Source organism: Oncorhynchus kisutch, linkage group LG6 (genome assembly GCF_002021735.2).
Source record: "Oncorhynchus kisutch isolate 150728-3 linkage group LG6, Okis_V2, whole genome shotgun sequence".
Lineage (NCBI taxonomy): Eukaryota > Metazoa > Chordata > Actinopteri > Salmoniformes > Salmonidae > Oncorhynchus > Oncorhynchus kisutch.
Window position 1 is genome coordinate 70,934,483 of NC_034179.2, and position 25,072 is coordinate 70,959,554.

The 25,072-nt window shown below is 46.2% G+C and overlaps 1 protein-coding gene across 2 annotated transcripts in view; it reads left to right on the forward strand.

The window, feature by feature from the left end:
• LOC109891926 (pleckstrin homology domain-containing family H member 3) overlaps positions 1–25,072 on the forward strand; it is a 51,499-nt gene that overhangs the window by 16,473 nt on the left and 9,954 nt on the right. For both annotated transcript variants that reach the window (XM_031827339.1, XM_031827340.1), the window contains exons 3-7: positions 13,713–13,807; positions 17,816–17,998; positions 19,354–19,511; positions 23,435–23,558; positions 23,924–24,221. In XM_031827339.1, coding sequence (XP_031683199.1) covers positions 13,713–13,807; positions 17,816–17,998; positions 19,354–19,511; positions 23,435–23,558; positions 23,924–24,221 — 858 coding nt within the window. The remainder of the gene's footprint in view (positions 1–13,712; positions 13,808–17,815; positions 17,999–19,353; positions 19,512–23,434; positions 23,559–23,923; positions 24,222–25,072) is intronic.

The following is a 25,072-nucleotide window of genomic DNA, read 5'->3' on the forward strand; positions in this document are numbered from 1 at the left end:
TAGCTGTCAAAGTGCTTTATAGATAGATGCTTATCTGATCCAGGGGTGGGCTCTATTCCTGTCAGGCTGATCAGATTCAATAGCAGCCTCAGAGGCTGATAAATCAAAATGCTGCGTTGTAAGATGTTTCATATGTAAGGCTCCTTGCAGACAGCCTCTTTTTTTGTTTTTGTTACCTTTATTTAACTAGGCAAGTCGGTTAAAAAAAAGGTATTATTTACAATGACGGCCTCCACCGGCCAAATACAGACAGTGCTGGGCCAATTGTGCACCGCCATATGGGACTCCCAATCACAGCCAGTTACGATACAGCCTGGATTTGAACAGGGTGTCTGTAGTAACACCTCAAGCACTGAGATGCAGTGCCTTAGACCACTGTGCCACTCAGGAGCCCAGCCTCTGAGGCTGCTATTGAATTTGATCAGCCTGTCAAGAATGGAGCTCACCCACTCTGTAAATGTAAATATTATCCATAAGTGTCCCTTACAATTATACACATATCAGTTATGCTAGCTAACAACCAGCATAAATAACAAGCTAGCTAGCTAACAAGACTACCTACAGTTGAAGTCGGAAGTTTACATACACCTTAGCCAAACACATTTAAACTCAGTTTTTCACAATTCCTGACATTTAATCCTAGTAAAAATTCCCTGTCATAGGTCAGTTACGATCACCACTTTATTTTAAGAATGTGAAATGTCAGAAAAATAGTAGAGAGAATTATTTATTTCAGCTTTTATTTCTTTCATCACATTCCCAGTGGGTCAGAAGTTTACATACACTCAATTAGTAATTGGTAGCATTGCCTTTAAATTGTTTAACTTGGGTCAAACATTTCGAGTAGCCTTCCACAAGCTTCCCACAATAAGTTTGGTGAATTTTGGCCCATTCCTCCTGACAAAGCTGCTGTAACTGAGTCAGGTTTGTAGGCCTCCTTGCTCGCACACGCTTTTTCAGTTCTGTCCACAAATCTTCTGTAGGATTGAGGTCAGGACTTTGTGATGGCCACTCCAATACCTTGACTTTGTTGTCCTTAAGCCATTTTGCAACAACTTTGGAAGTATGCTTGGGGTCATTGTCCATATGGAAGACCCATTTGCGACCAAGCTTTAACTTCCTGACTGATGTCTTGAGATGTTGCTTCAAACCCTTTTCCTCCTAACATAACAATGGTCATTATGACCAAACAGTTCTATTTTTGTCTCATCAGACCAGAGGACATTTCTCTAAAAAGTACGATCTTTGTCCCCATTTGCTGTTGCAGACTATAGTCTGGCTTTTTTATGGCGGTTTTGGAGCAGTGGCTTCTTCTTTGCTGAGCGGCCTTTCAGGTTATGTTGATATAGGACTCGTTTTACTGTGGATTTAGATACTTTTGTACCTGTTTCCTCCAGCGTCTTCACAAGGTCCTTTGCTGTTGTTCTGGGATTGATTTGCACTTTTCGCACCAAAGTACGTTCATCTCTAGGAGACAGAACGCATCTCCTTCCTGAGCGGTATGACGGCTGCGGGGTCCCATGGTGTTTATACTTGCGTACTATTGTTTGTACAGATGAACGTGGTACCTTCAGGCATTTGAAATTGCTCCCAAGGTTGAACCAGACTTGTGGAGGTCTACAATATTTGATTTTCCCATGATGTAAAGCAAAGAGGCACTGAGTTTGAAGTTAGGCCTTGAAATACATCCACAGGTACACCTCCAATTGCCTCAAATGATGTCAATTAGCCTATCAGAAGCTTCTAAAGCCATGACATTATTTTCGGGAATTTTCCAAGCTGTTTAAAGGCACAGTCAACTTAGTGTATGTAAAATTTGGACCCACTGGAATTGTGATAGAGTGAATTGTCCTAACCGACTTGCCAAAACTATAGTTTGTATTAACAAGAAATTTGTGTAGTGGTTGAAAAACTAGTATATGTAAACTTCCGACTTCACCTATAGCTAACTAGCTCGCTCGCTCATAAGACTAGCCAAGTTAGCTGCGTTGTTGCTCACATGCGGGAGACATGTTTGCCTGTCAGGCATTGTTCAGGGCTTAGATGCCCCATGAGCTCTTAGCTCACGTTAAGGAACATTTAGCTTGTTACTATTCTAATTTATCAGCTGATAATGAGCTCCAAACAAAAATGAAAGAATAATAGCACAAAATGTACCATACTTTAGTGTAGCAATCAATAAAAACATATGCGCTGATCCACCGTGGGCTCTGCCTCCTCCGCCATACTGTCAATCTAGCATCAATACGTCCACTCCTATTTATAGAGTTTATCTCGTGATCTCGACAAAACATTTTTTGTTATATCATGATCATGAGAGAATGATCTTCTGATCTCGGCAAAACAACTTGTGCCGTAATCATCAGATAAGTAACGATCTCAACATAACGAGATGGTACTTTTTCTATTCATATGGCCTCTCTGCACTTCCATGTGTGTTCATGTGTCTTCCATCAATATGAAGCATAACAGAGATGTATTTTGTCCACTCTGGTCAGAAATGAGGATGCCTTGTCAGCTGGATCTGGTCAGATGCTTTATTTCCCTTCCCTGTTGAGGGATTGTGAAAGTGAGCGTGAGCGTGAGATTGAAACTAGGCCACGCAGAGAGGAGGCGAGAGAGAGCCCAGTGGGGGTGATAATCATGGATAAATTAGAATATTGAGCAGTCAGACTGTTTGATTTGTCAGCCTTCTCTTACTCAGACACATGAGACAACACACACACACACGCGCGCACACACACACACACACACACACACACACACACACACCAAGTATTTGCACACGGACACACAAATGCACAGAGATAGTCCCTATGCCCAAAAAAGCGAAGGTAGCCTGCCGAAATGATTACCGCCCATTGACACTCACGTCGGTAGCCATGAAGTGCTTTGAAAGGCTGGCTCACATCAACATCATCATCTCGGAAACCCTAGATCCACTCCAATTCACATACAGATCCACAGATGACGCAATCTCGATCGCACTCCACACTGCCCTTTCCCACCAGGACAAAAGGAACACCTATGTGAGAATGCTGTTCATTGACTACAGCTCAGCGTTCAATACCATAGTGCCCGCCTATAGGGAGGAGGTCAGAGACCTGGCAGTGTGCTGCCAGGACAACAACCTCTCCCTCAACATGAGCAAGACAAAGGAGCTGATTGTGGACTACAGGAAAAGGAGGGCCAAACATGCCCCCATTCACATCGACAGGCTGTAGTGGAGCGGGTTGAGAGTTTCAAGTTCCTTGGTGTCCACATCACCAGCAAATTATCATGGTCCAAATACACCAAGACCGTCGTGAAGAAACACCTATTCCCCCTCAGAAGACTGAAAAGATTTGTCATGGGTCCCCAGATCCTCAAAAGGTTCTATAGCTGCACAATCGAGAGCATCCTGACCGGTTGCATCACCGCCTGGTATGGCAACTGCTCGGCCTCCGACCATAAGGCGCTACAGAGGGTAGTGCGTACGGCCCAGTCCCGAAAAATTGTCAGACTCCAGTCACCCTGGTCATAGGCTGTTCTCTCTTCTACCGCACGGCAAGCAGTACCGGAGCGCCAAGTCTAGGTCCAAAAGGCTTCTAAACATCTTCTACCCCCCAAGCCATAAGACTGCTGAACAATTAATCAAATGGCCACCCGGACTATTTACATTGACCCCCCCCTTTCTTTTTACACTGCTGTTACTCGCTGTTTATTATCAATGCAATGCATAGTCACTTTACCCCTACCTACATGTACAAATTACTTAAACTAACCTGTACCCCCGCACATTGACTCGGTACTGGTCCCCCTGTATATAGCATCTGTATTGTTATTATTATTATTTATTTATTTTTGTACTTTTTTTTTGTACTTTTTTTTCTTAGCTCTATTTCTTTAACTGCATTTTTGGTTAAGGGCTTGTAAGTAAGCGTTTCACTGTAAGGTTTACACCTGTAGCATGGAGCATGTGACAAATACAATTGTATTTTATTTTTGATTTGATAAGATTTGTGTACAGTTAAATTGTCTATCATAAGTACAGTAAATGGGGCATGTGTATATTTGTATTCACCCAAAAGATAATTATTAATTTCCATCTCCCTCAGTCTCTCTCTCTCTCTCCCTCTGGCACTCCCCCTCTCCTACTCTTTCTACTTCCGCCTCTCTCTCTCTCTCCCTCTGGCACTCCCCCTCTCCTACTCTTTCTACTTCCCCCTCTCTCTCTCTCCCTCTGGCACTCCCCCTCTCCTACTCTTTCTACTTCCCCCTCTCTCTCTCTCCCTCTGGCACTCCCCCTCTCCTACTCTTTCTACTTTCGCCTCTCTCTCTCTCTCCCTCTGGCACTCCCCCTCTCCTACTCTTTCTACTTCCCCCTCTCTCTCTCTCCCTCTGGCACTCCCCCTCTCCTACTCTTTCTACTTCCCCCTCTCTCTCTCTCCCTCTGGCACTCCCCCTCTCCTACTCTTTCTACTTCCGCCTCTCTCTCTCTCTCTCTCCCTCTGGCACTCCCCCTCTCCTACTCTTTCTACTTCCCCCTCTCTCTCTCTCCCTCTGGCACTCCCCCTCTCCTACTCTTTCTACTTCCCCCTCTCTCTCTCTCCCTCTGGCACTCCCCCTCTCCTACTCTTTCTACTTCCCCCTGTCTCTCTCTCCCTCTGGCACTCCCTCTCTCCTACTCTTTCTACTTCCCCCTCTCTCTCTCTCCCTCTGGCACTCCCCCTCTCCTACTCTTTCTACTTCCACCTCTCTCTCTCTCCCTCTGGCACTCCCCCTCTCCTACTCTTTCTACTTCCCCCTCTCTCTCTCTCCCTCTGGCACTCCCCCTCTCCTACTCTTTCTACTTCCCCCTCTCTCTCTCTCCCTCTGGCACTCCCCCTCTCCTACTCTTTCTACTTCCCCCTCTCTCTCTCTCCCTCTGGCACTCCCCCTCTCCTACTCTTTCTACTTCCCCCTGTCTCTCTCTCCCTCTGGCACTCCCTCTCTCCTACTCTTTCTACTTCCCCCTCTCTCTCTCTCCCTCTGGCACTCCCCCTCTCCTACTCTTTCTACTTCCCCCTCTCTCTCTCCCTCTGGCACTCCCCCTCTCCTACTCTTTCTACTTCCGCCTCTCTCTCTTTCTTTGTTAGCTAGCTTCCCGTTTATGTGGGGCAAACAGATGGTTTTGCTTAGCGTGCTGGTGTTAGGCCTACAGTGGAAAGACCGGAGTGAAGAGGGGGAGAAAAAGAAAGAGAGAGGGAGAGATTTAGGGAGAAGGAGATATATGCCATCTGAGCTGCAGGACTTTTCCATGTGTTCCCTTACACTTCCGTAAACAAAGCACCACAAGGGTATTTTTCCTTCTCTCACCAAATTCCTGACATCTCAAACACAAAAACCTCCTCGGGACAACGCTGAAGTGGTGACTTACACGTCAGACCATAGATTGCTTACTCACAACAGATCAATTGAAACGTTTGAATATTAAACACAAACCTGAAACAGCAGGTTAATATGGGAGTGTCTTGTCTCTTCTCCCAGCTTCATCCCTCCCTGACTGTGTCATGGTCTCTCCAGGGGGGTGTAGTGTAGTGTGTGTGTGTGTGTGTGTGGTGGGGAGGTGGGGGGGTTCTGTTGGTCTGCTCTCCCTCCAAGTCGTCTAATCCCTGTGTAAAATTGTTTCCTGGCCTCCACAGGAAGTCAGCACTCAAGGCCCCTCTGTCACGGCCTCAGCCGGGGCTTCTGGGAATACGGGGGCGGGGGGAGAAGGGGGGAGAAGGGGGGGGGGCTACTGGACAGCTGTGGAAACCCCAGAGCCTCATCTGTCAGAGTGCCAACATGTGACCCCAGCTGCACTACAGCTACACCCCCAAACTCCAAACTAGTTGTTTTACAGCACTCATTCACAAGCCCCTCTTTACTCAATTAGCAGAGTTTAAGCATTACTTTGGGCCTGTGTGGGCAGCTGGGCGCAGATTTGCCTGTTAAAACCTCTAAAGTCTAAGCCTTTGGGGAAGGGGGTTCTACTAAGCAAACATATGAAATTGTTTTAAGACGGTCATACCATGGATCATTTAGCTATTTGATTTGGAATTTTAGGACCCTTGTAGATACTGTATATTTAAAAAATGTAAAAGTATTCTAGAATTTGGCTACCACTATAGAAACGCATTGAATAATGCATTCATAAATGGCAAAACAGACACTCAAAAAACTTAATCAGAAAGAATAAGGTTTTGAAGTGTCTGTCCTATATCTAGGAGATAAAAGAAAGCTCAGGAAATATATACAGTACCACTCAAAAGTTTGGACACACCTACTTATTCAATGGTTTTTATTTCTTTTTACTATTTTTAGAATAATAGTGAAGACATCAAAACTATGAAATAACACATATGGAATCATGTAGTAACCAAAAAAGTGTTAAACAAATCAAAAAATATTTTATATTTGAGATTCTTCAAAGTAGCCACCCTTTATCTTGATGACAGCTTTCCACATTTGGCATTTTCTCAACCAGCTTGACCTGGAATGCTTTTCCAACAGTCTTGAAGGAGTCCCCACATATGCTGAGCACTTGTTGGCTGCTTTTCCTTCACTCTGCGATCCAACTCATCCCAAACCATCTCAATTGGGTTGAGGTCAGGTGATTGTGAAGGCCATGTCATCTAAAGCAGCACTCCATCACTCTCCTTCTTGGTCAAATAGCACTTACACAGCCTGTAGGTGTGTTGGGTCATTGTCCTGTTGAAAAACAAATGATTGTCCCACTAAGAGCAAACCAGATGGGATGGCATAGCGCTGCAGAATGCTGTAGTAGCCATGCTGGTTAAGTGTGCCTTGAATTCTAAATAAATCACAGACAGTGTCACCAACAAAGCACCCCCACACCATCACACCTCCTCCATGCTTCACGGTGGGAACCACACATGCGGCGATCATCCGTTCACCTACTCTGCGTCTCAAAAAGCGTTTGGAACCAAAAATCACACATTTGGACTCATCAGACCAATGGACAGATTTCCACCGGTCTAATGTCCATTGCCTGTGTTTCTTGGCCCAAGCAAGTCTCCTCTTCTTATTGGTGTCCTTTAGTAGGGATTTCTTTGTAGCAATTCAACCATGAAGACCTGATTCACACAGTCTCCTCTGAACAGTTGATGTTAAGATGTTCTGTTACTTGAACTCTGTGAAGCATTTATTTGGGCTGCAATTTCTGAGGCTGGTAACTCTAATGAACTTGTCCTCTGTAGCAGAGGTAGCTCTGGGTCTTCCTTTCCTGTTGGAGTCCTCATGAGAGCCAGTTTCATAATAGTGCTTGATGGTTTTTGCGACTGCAATTGAAGAAACGTTCAAAGTTTGTGAAGTTTTCCAGATTGACTGACCTTCATGTCTTAAAGTAATGATGGACTGTCGTTTCTCTTTGCTTATTTGAGCTGTTCTTGCCATAATATGGACTTGGTATTTTACCCAATAGGGCTATCGTCTGTATACCACCCCTATCTTGTCACAACACAACTGATTGGCTCAAACGCATTAAGAAGGAAAGAAATTCCACAAATAAACTTTTAACAAGGCACACCTGTTAATTGAAATGAATTCCAGGTGACTACCTCATGAAGCTGGTTGAGAGAATGCTAAGATTTTGCAAAGCTGTCATCAAGGTAAAGGGTGACTACTTTCAAGAATCTCAAATGTAAAATATATTTTAACACTTTTTTCAGTTACTACATGATTCTATGTGTTATTTCATAGTTTTGATATCTTCACTATTATTCTACAATGTAAAAAAAAATTGGGAAAAGAAAGAAAAACCCTTGAATGAGTTGGTGTGTCCAAACTTATGACTGCTACTGTATATATTTTTTTACATTTAACCCCTTTTTTTTGTTGGCACAAAACTACCTCCATACTTCCATTCATTTTTAAAAACCGGTAACAGGTTACCTTCAGACAAGTCTAGACGCTTGTGGGGGTCGTCGAGCAAAAACACTGTTAGTGAGCGTCTCATCTTTCCATAGAGTGGTCATATTAGTCCGTTTTTGTGATGAGACCGATTTTCGGGATGTCTCCTGGTCTGACAAACAGCGCTGTATCTCTGCTACATTTCACCTCAGATGCAGAAGGGCGACATAGGCGGATTGAGATGCAGCCCATGTAATATATATATATATATATATATATATATATATATGATGAAATAGATATCTCTAGCTTAAACTGACAGATGTATTATGTTAATTAGATTGATGCATGAGTGCGTCAATAGACGCTTGATGAAGAATTATTCAAGGTAGCATGACACAAAGCCTAGGCCTGTTGTCTCTCTGTTCTCTGACAGACTCTTGAACAGTTTTTCTGCTGGTCTGGTTCTCGACATGCTCAGTTCTTCATCCTCTTGTTTGAACTTCTAACAGAAGTGTGTTGGACAGCCCCCTCTGGATCAGCTTACCAAAATATCATAGACTCACACCCACCCACCCGACTTCTTTTCCTCGACACAAAGTAGCCTAACTCCCAAACCTATAGCATATGGACTTCAAAGTTAGATCAAGCCCCAGTGTCTTCCCGTATGGTTTTGTCTTTGACGTGACTTTTGGTGAAGCCTGTGTCTACAGTAAGTCACAAAGGCAGATTGTGTGTTAGACGTTAGCTGAAGGCCTGTGGACCCAGATAGGCCTTCTGATTCGCTGAGGGCCCATTGAAGCTGAAGGTCAGGCTTGTTTGAACAGAGACAGAATAAAAGGTCAACCGGAGGGTTTTAGCCCGGCCCTCCCTCTCCTTTCTTTATCCTGTTTCCCTCCACTTTTCCCTCGTTTCCCTCCACTCAAATCTTTCAAATGATCTCTCTTGAATCCTGCCTCATGCTTGTTCTGAAATGTGTCATTTTCTACATCTGGTTAGTGGTTAGGGTTATCATCCCACACAATATTGCTCCTCAGGGTTGTCATGTGCATACCTGGGTTTCCATTAGCCGGTAATTGCGGGCTTTTGGCTGTAATAAAACAAATTTAAGCAGATAAATATACATTTGGCTGGCCAAATGAACCTGGTGAAAAAACAATGGTAGGAAGGCTACCCACCACTTTACAATGTGAGCTGGAGGTAGTATGCATTTTGAAAAGATATTTCATTGTTTGAAACCTGAGTGTTTTGCTTCATATTATGAGGCATGTCTTACCTTGCTTGAAAATCTGACCGTAGAAAGGTGGAGGCAATTATTTCATAAAGACTTTATAGGTTTAAAGTTTGAGGAAGCATAAGCCTACAATTTATCCTACAATTTCTACCAATCTGTTGGTCAGTTCTGATTTTCATATGTGCATCTTGATGGAACAGTTTCATTTCAATAATAATGTTTGCGGTTCTCAAAATTGTTGCCACGTGGATAATTATACAAATGTAAAATTCAACTAATGCGAGAGGACCAGCCTCTGCCATGTGACACAGTGATCATTGGCGGCTAAATAGCCTAAATGAGCGCATGGAACTCCGAAATGGCCAATGCAGCTGTTGACCTATAACTTACATTGTCAACAAAGTAAACATACATAAAAACAGTAGAAAATATACTGATGAAAATTCAATAACATTAACTTCTCTTCTCAGCCTGTCTGCCTTCCTTTCTATTTGTCTTGACTTGAGCTGTTGCTTGTGAAGTGCAACATTGTATCAAATCAATCAACTGGATCGGCCCTAACGTGCAACATTGTATCAACTAGCCTATTCAGAACTCAGAGTTTAGGCACCAGTGAGCTCGGGACAGACAGCTGTTTTTGCGCAAGGGAAAGGATAAGTATTTTATGACGTTTCCGCTGGATATATGGGATCATCAGATTATTATATTTTGCTCTTTCACACCGAGGCTTGGTGATTATCGAGGGGGAGATTTTTGTGAGGAACTATTAGTCTGTCATTTGCAATGGATGTTAAAACAACGGACTTCGTTGACTTACTGTGTGAGGTGAAGAAAATATTACTGAGAAGATGAGCTTATTAGTGGTGAAGGCGATGACTAAGACAAGCAGAAATCATACATCCCCAAATGGGCACTTGCACAGCAGGCCAGGTAGGCTAATTCTATGCTTGCTCAGACATGTGAGCTCCCTCAACATTAACAAGAACCGTGCTCATCGCTCACATGGAGCACTCCAAACAAAAGACAATGAAAAAAAGGGACAACTCGTAAATGATGGTTATGAAATAAAACCAAAACTTGCTTCTCAACAACATTTACACACCGAGAATGAGAACGGTAAATTATTGTAGGCCTAATTAGTAATACAAATGATGTCATGGCTTTAGAAGCTTCTGATAAGCTAATTGACATCATTTGAGTCAATTGGAGGTGTACCTGTAGATGTATTTCAAGGCCTACCTTCAAACTCAGTGCCTCTTTGCTTGACATCCTGGGAAAATCAAAAGAAATCAGCCAAGACCTCAGAAAAACAATTGTAGACCTCCACAAGTCTGGTTCTTCCTTGGGAGCAATTTCCAAATGCCTGAAGGTACCACGTTCAACTGTACAAACAATAGTACGCAAGTATAAACACCATGGGACCACACAGCCATCATACCGCTCAGGAAGGAGACGCGTTCTGTCTCCTAGAGATTAACGTACTTTGGTGCGAAAAGTGCAAATCAATCCCAGAACAACAGCAAAGGACCTTGTGATGCTGGAGGAAACAGGTACAAAAGTATCTATATCCACGGTAAAACGAGTCCTATATCAACATAAGCTGAAAGGCCGCTCAGTAAAGAGGAAGCCACTGCTCCAAAACCGCCATAAAAAAAAGCCAGACTACGGTTTGCAGCTGCACATGGAGATGGTACTTTTTGGAGAAATGTCCTCTGGTCTGATGAAACCAAAATATTACTGTTTGGCCATAATGACCATCGTTATGTTTGGAGGAAAAAGGAGGAGGCTTGCAAGCCGAAGAACACCATCCCAACGGTGAAGCACGGGGGTGCTTTGCTGCAGCAGGGGCTGGTGCATTCACAAAATAGATGGCATCATGAGGAAAGGAAATGATGTGGATATATCGAAGCAACATCTCAAGACATCAGTCAGGAAGTTAAAGCTTCCGGCTTCAACTGTATGTAATGGGGAATTGATAACAATAAACAATCTTAAAGCATACAGTTCACAAGAAATAATGAATGCGCAAGATTCTGGAGAGTTGAGAGCATGCATTTTGGAGAGAGACGGCCTATAGGCTATCTTCGCCACACACCCCTCCCCTTGTTCTTGTCTCAACATTTTAAGTAAAACTCACTACACATTAGGTTCACACATAAGGTATTTTTAGATGCTTTTCACTGACAGCCGCTACTCAATCAGCTAGGCCTTTTGCCACGCAAGCTGCCGTTTCTCTCCTGTTCTATTGGTTTTCATATCAACTTTCTTCCATTGTCCAGAAGTCAAACGCACCATCCTAGTCATACAGTATTAACAACACATCTTAGTCGTTGTGTCTTTAGATTCACGCTCTTTGAATCTCTGTCATATACCGCTTGCGTCAGATGCGCTATTTAGAATGGTGTTTTCCCTTTTTCCCGCAAATTGCATTTTGGCAAATGTTTGAAAATGTCATTTTATTGGCTACTTCATTACAGGAGTTACATGTTTTGTTAAGAGGAATTACCATAATCTAAATGTGGGGACTTTTTGAGCACCGTGGGTGGACGCTCATAGTGGGTTTACACACCCAACACCCAATGCATATGTGTGTGGTAAATTTCTCGAATGGCTGCTAAACTAAAATGGGAAAACCCTGGTGCATACTGTACATAAAGTAGCCGATAGCTTTAGGTAGGAACTTGACCCATTTCACGGCTAGAAGATTTCTGGTTTAAGTTCTGCGAGGAACATAGCTAACATTGCTTTTGTACCCTTGAGCAAGGCCCAAACTATAGAGGCACCAATCCAGGGCTGGTTTATACTGGTGCTCTCCAGAGTTTGTACGTGTGCCCCCGCTCAGACAACATCACAAAATGATCCTCGGCTTTGATATCAAGTCCTCCACATACCAACACGCTATCCCCTAGCTGACAGCATTGCAGTTTTCTATAGATCCAAATTCCCCATCAGTGCATTGAGTTCTCCATTTAAATGACTGCATATAGGTCTGTCTGCATCTGTTTCTGCAGCAAGGGGTTATTCGCGGACTCCAAAAGAGCCGTCCTCAGATTTCCGGATGTATTTTTACGTATTTAAGAGAAGAGGGATATGCGACGATACACTGGAAAGGTCCCAGATGACGTTACTGTTTGAATGCTGCCGCCGCTGTTGGGCTTCGCTGCAGAGGTAGACTGGCTGTAGTAGGACAGGGCTCTGGCCCTCTGGTGTCTCTCTGAAGTTTCCCCGGCCGAATCAGTCATACACTCTGTAAGGGCCAATGTGGTTTTCCTGTAGGGTTTCCCTGTGTGTCTGAGCATCAGCCTAAATTAGAGACTGATACACACACATATTTTCCAACTACTGTACAGTCTGAAACAGGCAAACGTATTGACACAAGGGTCAACTAGTGGATGTTGGGATAGTGAGATACTTTGAACAGATGTCATGTATTGTAGATGAACAGTCTGAGTTGAGCAGGATAGGGTATGTTCAGACTTATTGATTAGGTCTGACTTCCATAAGGAATAACCTTCCACAATCATCTGATCAATAATCACAGCCCAGAGAAACGCTATCTGAGACTGTACATGGTGGAGGGATGGCCGCCTGCCAAAACTCATTTCCTGCCTGGTGTTTTCAGGGGAAGGAAGGAGGGTTTGTCCCTTCATACCTCACACGCTAGTTTGACGCAGGAAATAGAGAAAATAAACTAGTAATTAGATAAATAAATGAGCATAGATAAACCTTATAAACAATTGAATGGGCTGGAAATGGGCCTTGACCAGAGATAACAAGCTGAGCTCTCAGTCGTCCAAAACATTGCCTGGCCAAATGTCTGAAACGAATGTCACTTTGCAGTCCAAGGTCCTCGCCACCACCATGACTGCATGTGGTGGATTTTCTTTTTACAAGGCTTCTTTGACAGTGGCCCTTGAGAAAGAGAGAGAGAGAGAGGAGAGAGAGCATTTCACAACAGTTTCCCCATGATTCCCAGATGTTTTTGATGTTTGTTATGGGTTTTCGATTAGCTGACAACAGTGTAACCCTTTGAACTCTCTCTCTCTCTCTCTGGCCTGGGACTGCCTGGCTGGCTGGCTTTGAGTCAGTCCTCTCTCTTTCTCTGGCCTGGGACTGCCTGGCTGGCTGGCTTTGAGTAAGTCCTCTCTCTCTCTCTGACCTGGGACTGCCTGGCTGGCTGGCTTTGAGTCAGTCCTCTCTCTTTCTCTGGCCTGGGACTGCCTGGCTGGCTGGCTTTGAGTCAGTCCTCACTCTTTCTCTGGCCTGGGACTGCCTGGCTGGCTGGCTTTGAATCAGTCCTCCTCTTCTCTCCACTCCGCTGTGCCCGCCAGCCAAACCAATTAAAGAGAGACGAGCTGTCCACGGTGGCGTGGTATGCATGCAGCTGTGGAGGAGGGGTGGAGGGAACGATATTCACAGCACTTCAACTTGTCCCCCTCTCCTCTCTCACTTAGGGTGTCAGAGAGGCTTAGGGCTGGCAGACGTTGTGTGGGGTTACCCTCCTCCCCTCGACACAGAGCCAATAGGGTATCGGGGGGGTGCCTTCACTGTGGGAGTGTATGATGCTGCTATTTACCACATCTCTCTCTCTCTCTGTCTCACCCAGACACAGTCTGTCAGAGGTTCCTGATGAGATGAAGAGTCTGATCATAGAGAAGAGCAAGATGGGCCTGGAAGAAGACCCCGAGCTGCTTGTCAAAGGTGAGCCTGCCTGCCCGACACACTTCTACACCATCCCTCTATTCTCTCTCTCTCTCCTTTCTCTTTGTGTAGCTGATGTGTTCCAGTCCCAGTGATTTGCATGTACAGTAATAACAGTCTGTGGGATGATGACGTTCACTCATCCGAGAGTGTTAGCCGAGCTTGAGCTCTGTGCATGTTTGCGGTGTTATCGCTGAATAAGTAGACCATACTGTACTACTGTACTGTACACTTCACTGTCCACAGCTAAGCCCTCACACACACACACACACACACACACACACACACACACACAACACACTACCCCCAGTAATCATGTAATGATGACCATCAGCGGCATTAAGAGCCTTGCGAGCCTGACGCTTTTTGAGGTGTGATCTCACAGGCTATTCATGTGTGCTTTTCCTGCTACCGAAACGGTTGCAGTAAAATGCCAGCGCTTGGATAAGTTACGTCCTCTTTGGGATGGCGGCAGCCTGATCGGCTAATTCGGACAGCAGTTACCATGCAGCACCCCTGGCCGACTGGCTGGCTGCACCCCTCCTCCCTCTGTTCCGACGTCTGAGACCGGGCAGAGGGGCAGGCGATGGGGTTGGGGGGGGGGGGGGGGGGGGGGGGGGGGGGTGCATTCCTTCCCAATCGGAGGACGGATACTTCCCCTGGGCCCCTGGGGTGGCTGTGTGCCTTGGCATTTCTTCTCTTCAGTCGGGCCGTCTTCCCCACCAGCCACCACCATCTCCAGCACCACTGACGCTCCAGGACATGTGAAGGCCTTGCTCTGTTCATGCCCTTGTTGTGTGCATGGATATATCAAATGTCCTGGTGCTAGGGTGTCCCTAGCTGTTTGGTGTGGTTTGGTGTGGTTTACAATGGGACATCCTCAGGCAACTGGGGCCAAGTGTCGCCTCGCAGTCTAAAATAGGCCATCAACCGTGCCTTAGACAGAGAGAGAGAGACAGACAGAGGGGAAAAGGTAGAGAGAGAGAGAGATTGACGTAGCGAGGGAGTGAGAAACTCCTAGACAGAATGCAGTGACGAGCTTAAATTACATTCCTCTGTTTGTTCATTTTTAGCTACATATCACTTAGTACTCCAGTCATTTGGAAAGTGATTCAGTCTACTCAATTGCAATCGTTTCCCTTTCTGTTTGGATCTCTGTCTAATTCAGTTCAGCCCATAATCCTAGTGTTGAAGCTCATTAAAGCTCTGCTCCCTTATGGATGACTGTTTGTTATCAGATGCTTTTTAATCTCCTCCAAATCTCCAGAACAAACAGAAGGTACACACAGAGATAGAAGGACAGAACAGAACCAGAGGGAGACAGACTCCGGTGTTTGCTCAGTCTGTGTTTCAAGGGGCAGGGCCAGCGTTAGGGGTCTGGGGTCACAAATGAAACAAATTAAGGGCGAGCCGTGGCCCCCCAGGGGACGCATTAGCAGGCCAGGGAGATGGGATCCAGATGGAGGGCCGTGGGGGGGAGGGGAGGGGTAGGCAGGGGGTCCTGACCGGGACTCTTGTTTCACCCTTTCTCTCTCTCCCACTCATTGCCTTTCCTTCTCTTTCTCTACTTCTCTCACTCTCTCTCTCTCTCTCTCTTTCTCTCCTCCCTCTTTCCATCCAAAGTAGGCCGTCTCTCTATCCCACTGTCTCAAAAAGAGCAGCTGCAGGACATCCTGTGTGACTGACAGACGACCTGCCTCCCAGCTCTCCGCTAACCAGTCCACCCACACCCCTCCACCCCCCTACCCCCAACCCAATCATCCACCCACCCAATCCTGTCCTGTCTTACCTCATCGTTTTTTATTTATCCATTTCATGTTGGTTTTTATGCTCCTGTTGATGTGGTGTTAAGTACCTGGGGACTGTATTGGGTGGGTTTATGGTGTGTTCCAGGCTGCCACTAGGGAAAGGGGAAACAGAATGAGACGTGTGTAGACTCCCACTTCGACTGCCCCCCTCCGGGTCTATGGGTTGTAACATGGGGGATGGTAGCAATGGGGGCTCTGCATGTAGGGAAAACCACTTTACCATAGGAAAAAGGGGAGTTGGTGCCGGGGGAGAGATGAAAGAGGGAGAGACTGAGCGAAGAGAAAAGAGCTGTAGGGAAAGCGAGGGAGAGCTGACAGGTGGCATGCAGCTTGCTAACCACAGAGGAAGCTGTGACGCTGGCTCGGTCGTCAGAGCTGTTCTATGAAGTTAGCCCAATGAACATGGCACTGCTGTTCCCATAAACTCACGCACACACACACACACACACACACACACACACACACACACTCAACGGATGGCACAGCCACATAACCCTGCCCCCGCCCTCACCATAGCGCCCTGCTCCAGCTTTGGGCCAGGTGACCAGCCAGGGCCCTCTGCCAGCCTATCCATCACCCCTCACTGTGAACTCTGACTGCTCTCTCATGTTTTACCCCTCCCTCTCACCGCCACCCCTATCCATCCCTTGCTCCCTCTTCCTCTCTCTCTCTGGGCAGCCCCTGGCCAGAGCTTGGCCAAACCCGGTTTATTTACCCTCAGCTCTGTGAGATTAAATATTTAGAAGGAACAGTTTGCACACATATTCTGTGTCCCAAATGCCACCCTATTCTCTATATAGTGCACTACTTTTGACCAGAGCCCCATGGTCCCCTGGTCAAAGGTAGTGTACTATACAGGGAACAGTGTGTCGTTTGGGACACACTCTGTGGGTTGCTGCATGGCTGGTGTTTGGTAACACTACAGCCACTTTCCCTTCTGGACACGGGTAGTAGACTATATATACAAAAGTATGTGGACACCCCTTCAAATTAGTGGATTTGGCTATTTCAGCCACACCCATTACTGACTGGTGTATCAAATCGAGCACACCGCCATGCAATCTCCATAGACAAACATTGGCAGTAGAATGGCCTCACTGAAGAGCTCAGTGACTTTCAACGTGGCACTGTCATAGGAACGTCTAGGAGAAACAATGGCTCAGCCACGAAGTGGTACAGGGCCCTGACCTTTGGGATGAATTGGAACACCGACTGTGAGCCAGGCCTAATTGCCCAACATCAGTACCTGACCTCACTAATGCTTTTGTGGCTGAATGGAAGCAAGTCCCCGTAGCAATGCTCCAACATCTAGTGGAAAGCCTTCACAGAAGAGGGGAGGCTGGTATAGCAGCAAAGGGGGGACCAACTCCGTATTAATGCCCAAGATTTTGGAATGAGATGTTCGACGGGCTGGTGTCCACATACTTTTGGCCATGTAGTGTACATCCCCTTCATGTAAAGCTGGACACTGCAGACCAGGATCCTGTTCAGTAGAGACCAAACACAAACAGTTATGAAATGGAAAATTACCATTTTTATTTTTACAAATTCAGGTCAGTTTCACACCGTTTTGTCTCGTTCTATGCCTACTGAACACCACCCAGTTCTGAGGACCATGGTTATGTGACAGGGGTGGAATGGTGAAGGGAGCCAGGAGAATGTATCAGCCTTTCTTTCTTTCTCTCTCCCTGCCTCCTTCTCTGGGCGTTAATGACAGATCAGTCCACCAGTTCTCTTCCTGCATCTCCACCACCAGCGACTGTTCTCCAACCTCCCGCTTTCTTCTTTGTGTGTTTTTTACAGCTGTAATTATCCTGGTGGCAGGCACACAGGCCTTAATGTCTGACTATACCATTAGCTGCCGTTATTTTTAACCTGTTCTGCATGTTACAGACATATTTTATGTCCGATGGGTTCAACCTCTTAGTGATTATGTTCAGCCCAAACCAATTAACCCTTAAATTCAACCAAATAAGACACACACACACACACACCACACGCACACACACACACGCACACTTACACACACACACACACACACATGTGCAAACACACACATACACACACAGTCTATCATGTGCAGATCTTTTTTTGGCTACCTTTTTGATCTTTCTCCCACATTCATTGTGTGTGTGTGTGTGTGTGTGTGTGTGTGTGTGTGTGTGTGTGTGTGTGTGTGTGTGTGTGTGTGTGTGTGTAGGCTGGCTGTTCCGGGAGGTGTGTGGAAGCTGGATCAAGCAGAGGTGCTACTGGTTTGTACTGAGCCTGGACTCCTTAGACTACTACAGCAGCTCAGAGAGAGGAGCCCGCAGACTGGGAACACTGGTGCTCACCAACCTCTGCTCTGTCATCTGGCCAGACAAACAGACCTTCAAGGAGACGGGTGAGTGCCACTCACGCACACACACAGAGACACATGAGCATGCACCGGCGTGTATATCCAGAATTCCCTCTTTGGATAACTAAGCCCCAGATAATGAGTTCCATATTGGTCCCCTATCCTTAAGCGGTTCAATGATCAAATATTGGTAAAGATCTCAAAGCGGTCATAATGTGAGGATTTACGGTCTCCTCTCAGTTCCTGTGAGCCCAGTACACCCAGAGGAAGTCTGGAAAACCCAGTCCACTTTTCTCTCCACAACTTGTGTTTGTCTGGAACCTTCTGAGTCATCAGCACCAGAATGACCCTTTACCATTTAACACCCTGAATGACAGGAATCGGAAAGGAAATACAGGTGAAATGCTATTGTTGTGTGAAGACACACCACACACACACACACACACACACACACACACACACACACACACACACACAAGGCCCTCTGTGACTGTATGGAGGGGATTGTACCTTCGCCTGCTGACTTTAGACAACCACTTAAAACCTCCAGGAGAAAAAAAAGCTAACCCAAACATTCCCTAAATCTGCTCTGGGACTTTCCTGCAGAGAAGTGTGTACTCGGTTTTGTCCTGCCCTTAGTCTAAGTACAGCTCACTGGTGGCTGTGTGTTCTGTCTGTGTTCCTCTATCAGCCTCTGAGTAAGTCTATCCCAGCAGAGTGGTATGGACCTAATGGCTTTACCATACAATACAATACTAGTCCCCTTTTAGGCCCAGTATCTCCTTCCACCTCTCTATCTCTCACTTGTGAAATAGCTATGAATGGGGTCACACACACACACACACTATTTAGCCTCACTTGGCTTTTAGCCTCAATTGACCAATCGAAACAAAGAAAAATCAGTATGCCAAGTCACGTAGCTAGCAGGAGATCACATGGTAACAAACTCAGGGTATGATTGGCCCATGGGTCCACACTTCCTGTAGCACTTTCTCAGTTCTTACAGGAGGTTAGGCCAGGTGTTGTGCCAGGAGAGGACACACCTCTGTCCTGACTTGGTTTTAGTCGTTTCGGTTGGGCTCAGTGGCTAACAAAGTTGGGGGACCCTCCCGGGATGATCGCTGACCTCCGTGAAACCCAGAGAGGAAGTGAGGAAGCAGGAGTCACACCAGATATGTGGAATGTCCCATGTTCAGACCACATGAGAGGGAGAGTGGAGCAGGCTTCCTTATTTTCTGAAACCACAGTTATTATATAAGTATAGGCCTTCGATTCTGCTCTCTATAGCTATATTGTTCTTTGAAAGTTCAGTTTCTGTTTTTTCATGTTTACTCATGCTTTCAGTACACGATACACTGATGACTGACTTCCCTGTGCCTGTGTGTGTGTGTGTGTTTCAGGGTACTGGAGCATCACAGTGTATGGGCGTAAGCACTGCTACAGGCTGTACACCAAGCACTTCAACGAGGCTGTGCACTGGGCCTGCGCTGTCCAGAAGGTCATCGACACAAAAGCCCCCGTGGAGACGCCCACTCAGCTCCTGATCCGAGATATCGAGGTGAGACACACACATATGCACACACACACACGCACACACACACACACACACTGCTTCACAGCATCTCGCTGCCCGCCCCAGACTAGACCACTGCCAAGCTGCCGATGACAAGGGTCACCAAACACGGACCGCAGCAACACAACGGACATTATACCTCCGCTCTGTCACCACGGCAACCGCGCGACCAGACTGGGCTGCGAGTCCAAAGTGTCCTCCAACTGTCGTTGCTGCTGCTTTCAGGGAATTATCTTATTCCGCCAAGCTGTGAGAGGAGAGGAGGCACCCCGTAAAAGTTCCACTGGAATGTTCTGCGCTATTTTAAGGAACGTGTCATTTTTAGAGGCAAAAGGGTGGATGAAGAGGGTGTGCAAGGCAAAGCCTCATATTTGGACCTGGTCCTGGGGTGTGTACGTGTGTGTGCCCACAGAAACATGCCTCACTTAAACAGTTGAATGAGGCACAGCAAGTTCTTTCATTTTTTAAGTATGATTTCATTCATCACAAAGACAAAGTCTAAGAGAAGAATCCAGACCACGCTCTGCCATCACTTTGGAATTCACCCAGTGGTGTTTAGTCTCTGCTTGTTTGCTATTCTGAGTTTGTGTGTTGTTGTGTGTGTATTCTTGTAAATGTGCCTTCGATCACTTGACTTCCGCCTGAACTCTTATCACATGAGAAGGTGTTTAAAGTAGCCCTGTGTGTGTGTGTGTGTGTGTGTGTGTGTGTGTGTGTGTGTGTGTGTGTGTGTGTGTGTGTGTGTGTGTGTGTGTGTGTGTGTGTGTGTGTGTGTGTGTGGGTGCATGTGAACACCCAGATTTGTAGAGGAGTGGTTGCTAGCAAGCAGAGCATGCTGGAATCTCATACAGCAGACGGATGGGTGACGAGGCACAGATAAGCACTCCCCAATTTGGCCTCTAGGGTCCCTAATCTCACTGCGAGGGTCCCTAATCTCCCAGCGAGAGTCTGTGATCTGGTCTAGAGAGTTTAATCTGTCTCCTTCCATCTGCCCTGCCGGGCCCCTGCTCAGCCAACGGGAGGCCGGGTCACGGAAGGAGGAAGAGAGGGGCCCGCTTTTTAAAGAGTTGCCCCTGTCTTCTCTTCCTCCCCCTTTCCAATCCTCCTCCACCTCTTCCACAACACTCTTTCTCACACTTAACACAAAGCCTAGCTGAATCCCACTGAAGGCTGGAGAACTCTACTGAACAGAACTGACACTACAGGAGAGGGGGAGGGAGGGAGGGAGGGAGCGAGGGAGCGAGGGAGAGGGAGGAAGGGAGGGAGAGAGGGAGAGGGAGAGAATGAATAGAGGAGTTCTTTGTGTGAGAGAAGTGCTTATCTCTGAGTGTAGATGTGTGTCCCACCAGACATGGAGGTGAAGAGAGATGACCATTTCAGCCTTGGACCTCCAGTCTCTGTTTCGTGTGAAAGTGGGACAGAGGGACAGGGAGAGGTAGTGAGGCGGGGGAGGGGGGGGGAGAGTGAGAAGGACAAGGGAACATGTCCGTTTTTAGGACATAATGAGGATGGATGTTCTGTCGGAATCCTGTAGATTATAAATGAATCCCGTTGTCCTCTTGCGACCTCTACATAGACTGCAATGTGTTTCCCAGTGTTGAGCACTCTACAGGCACTGTATGTTCGCCTATGGTAATGTGTTGTGTATGTAGGCTGTATGTGTCTGTCCAATAGACAGTCTGCCAGTGTTCCACATGGTCCCAGTTCAGATAGACCAAAACATTTCAGAGGAATGTATCAACTTTGCCACACAAAGGAGGGTGTATTGGGGGAAGGAGCGAGAGCAGTGGCAACATTACTAATGGTCAACAGGTGCAGGCAAGGATTGCAGTAGTAGATGCCATCTGCGTAGGGCGGCAAGAAGCCTAGCGGTTAAGAGGTTGGGCCAGTCGCTGGTCAAAAGTTCGCTGGTTTGAATCCTCGAGCTGACTCTGTGAAAAATCTGTCTGTGCCCTTGAGCAAAGCACTTAACCCTAATTGCTCCTGTAAATCACTCTGGATTAGAGCTCCTGTAAATCACTCTGGATTAGAGCTCCTGTAAATCACTCTGGATTAGAGCTCCTGTAAATCACTCTGGATTAGAGCTCCTGTAAATCACTCTGGATTAGAGCTCCTGTAAATCACTCTGGATTAGAGCTCCTGTAAATCACTCTGGATTAGAGCTCCTGTAAATCACTCTGGATTAGAGCTCCTGTAAATCACTCTGGATTAGAGCTCCTGTAAATCACTCTGCATTAGAGCGTCTGCTAAATGACTCAAATGTTATGTAAAATGTGTTTCTGTCAATGAGAGTAGCATCTGTAGCGAGATACCACAGACATGTACAGTTGAAGTCGGAAGTTTAAATACACCTTAGCCAAATACATTTAAACTCAGTTTTTCACAATTCCGGACATGTAATCCTAGTAAACATTCAATGTATTAGGTCAATTCGGATCACCACTTTATTTTAAGGATGTGAAATGTCAGAGTAATAGTAGAGAGAATTTTTTATTTCAGCTTTTATTTCTTTCATCACACTTGTTCAGAAGTTTACATACACTCAGTTAGTATTTGCTAGCATTGCCTTTAAATTCCTCCTGACAGAGCTGCTGTAATTGAGTCAGGTTTGTAGGACTCCTTGCTCGCACACACTTTTTCAGTTCTGCCCACACATTTTCTGTGGGATCGAGGTCAGGGCTTTGTGATGGCCACTCCAATACCTTGACTTTGTTGTCCTAAAGCCATTTTGCCACAACTTTGGAAGTATGCTTGGGGTCATTGTCCATTTGGAAGACCCATTTGCGACCAAGCTTTAACTTCCTGACTGATGTCTTGAGATGTTGCTTCAATATATCCATATAATTTTCTGTCCTCATGACGCCATCTATTTTGTGAAGTGCACCAGTCCCTCCTGCAACAAAGCACCCCCACAACATGATGCTGCCATCCCCGTGCTTCACGGTTGGGATGGTGTTCTTCAGCTTGCAAGCCTCCCCCTTTTTCCTCCAAACATAACGATGGTCATTATGGCCAAACACTTTTATTTTTGTTTCATCAGACCAGAGGACATTTCTCCAAAAAATTGTTCTGGAATTGATTTTCACTTTTTGCACCAAAGTACGTTCATCTCTAGGAGACAGAACGTGTCTCCTTCCACGGCTTCATGGTCCCATGGTGTTCATACTTGCGTACTATTGTTTGTACAGATGAACGTGGTACCTTCAGGCGTTTGGAAATTGCTCCCAAGGATGAACCAGACTTACAATTTATTTTCTGAGGTCTTGGCTGATTTCTTTTGATTTTCCCATGATGTCAAGCAAAGAGGCACTGAGTTTGAAGGTAGACCTTGAAATACATCCACAGATACACCTCCAATTTCCTCAAATGATGTCAATTAGCCTATCAGCTTCTAAAGCCATGACATCATTTTCTGGAATGTTCCAAGCTGTTTAAAGGCACAGTCAACTTAGTTTATGTAAACTTCTGACCCACTGGATTGTGATACAGTGAAATAATCTCTGTAAATAATTGTTGTAAAAATTACTTGTGTCATGCACAAAGTAGATGTCCTAACCGACTTGCCAAAACTATAGTTTGTTAACAAGAAATGTGTGGAGTGGTTGAAAAACGAGTTTTAATGACTCCAACCTAAGTGTATGTAAACTTCCGACTTCAACTGTAAATAGTGTCAATGATGGCGGTGTGTTTTGTTGGGTCCCCAGGTGTTTAAAACGCGGTCATAGCTGTCCTCCTGCTCCATGGCCTGACTCCCACTGACCCTAGTCACCCCTGTTACCCAACACACTCTCTCTCATAGCAGCCGTGCTTGGGGCTGCTCCCAGGTCAGCTGGAATGTCAAGGAAGCTCATCTGTCACTCTCTCTCTCTCTTTAACTGTCTGTCTGTCTCTCTGTCTTTCTTCTCCAGGAGAACAAGTTTAACCCTGAGGTGGTAGATAATATCTACCAGCACAACCCCATCCTGAAGCACACCCAGAGCCCCCTGTATGCCCCCCTGTTGCCCTTCCCTTACGGCAGCTTGGAACACACCTGTAAGTACTACTACCATGCTACCACCAGTCCCTGTGGTCAGTGTCATGCCTGTAAACTCTGCAGTAAAACACGAGCAGTTACACACACACCCACTCACATATGAGTAATGCTGTCACATGCTCATTGACATGCCCAGTAATCATACACTGTAACAGACTTACATATAGACTTACCATTGAGTTAGTCCTACCTGCCTGCGTGCCAAGTCAAGGCCGGTGAGTGAGACAGCTTAGATAAGGCATGATGAGAGACGGCCACTAAAGCTTAGTCGTTCCACCAATAGACATCACAGAAGCAGGATCATCTATTCTCAAACATGCTGACTGGTCTAGTCTGGTCTAATTCCTAATCCCCCCCCCCACAGACCACAGTGGTAAGGGCTATGCCACGGTGCGGGAGGAAGCGGTGAAGCTCTTCAACTGTCTGCAGCAGCTGGAGTCTGCGCGGGACCCGGTGCCTCTGATCCAGGGCGTGCTGCAGACCTGTCTGGACCTGCGGCCGCTCCGGGACGAGGTCTACTGCCAGCTGGTGAAGCAGACCAGCTGCACGCCGCAGCCCCACACCGCCGCACACCTCCGCTACTGGCAGCTCCTCACCTGCATGAGCTGCACCTTCCTGCCCGGCCCCGCCGTGCTTAAATACCTGCGCTTCCACCTCAAGAGGTGACACACACAACATATTACACAACGCCCTCAACAGGAGGTGTAATTCTTCCTCTACCCATCCACCTCGCTCTGTCGTAGCTTGCGGAAAACTTTAAGGCATCAGCTGGTTTCACCAACAATAGAAAGTGTTTGGTGTTGGCAGGTGTGTCTGTACCCTGTCACAGAAATGTTTGGAGAGGTGAGGGGGGAATAGGGCTGCGGTACGAGGGAGAAATGGGGGTCAGGCTGTGGGCCAGAAGGGTGCCAGTAGCATGGGGACCCACCGTGGGAGGAGACAGGAGACAAGCCTGCTAACCACCAGTTACATATAGTAGTGTGATATGCCCTCACGTTGTTACTGCACGACCCCAGACAGATCCAGTGTTTTAGGAGTGGATTTGCAGCTCTGAATTAGCCACATGCTAAGCTATATTAACAGTGTTAATCTTTGGCCTGAAGCCTCTGTTGGACTGCAAGTCATAAAGCACTATATATGATGCCCATGTTTACATTGCGACTCAGTATCAGGCCAAAGCTAATGGAACAGTTGCAATATACAACACACTGAGGCATCCACCACTCAGAGCTAGAACACACTGTCTCTCACGGTAGGGGTTGTATGTACTGTGCCGTCGGGAAAGTATTCAGACCCCTTGAAAAAATCCTCAGCAATCTACACACAATACCCCATAATGACAAAGCGAAAACAGGTTTTTAGATATTTTTGCAAATGTATTAAAAACAAAAAACAGAAGTACCTTCTTTACATAAGTGTTCAGACCCTTTGCTATGAAAGTCGAAATTGAGCTCAGGTGCAACCTGTTTCCATTAATCATCCTTGAGATGTTTCTACAACTTGATTGAGCTCC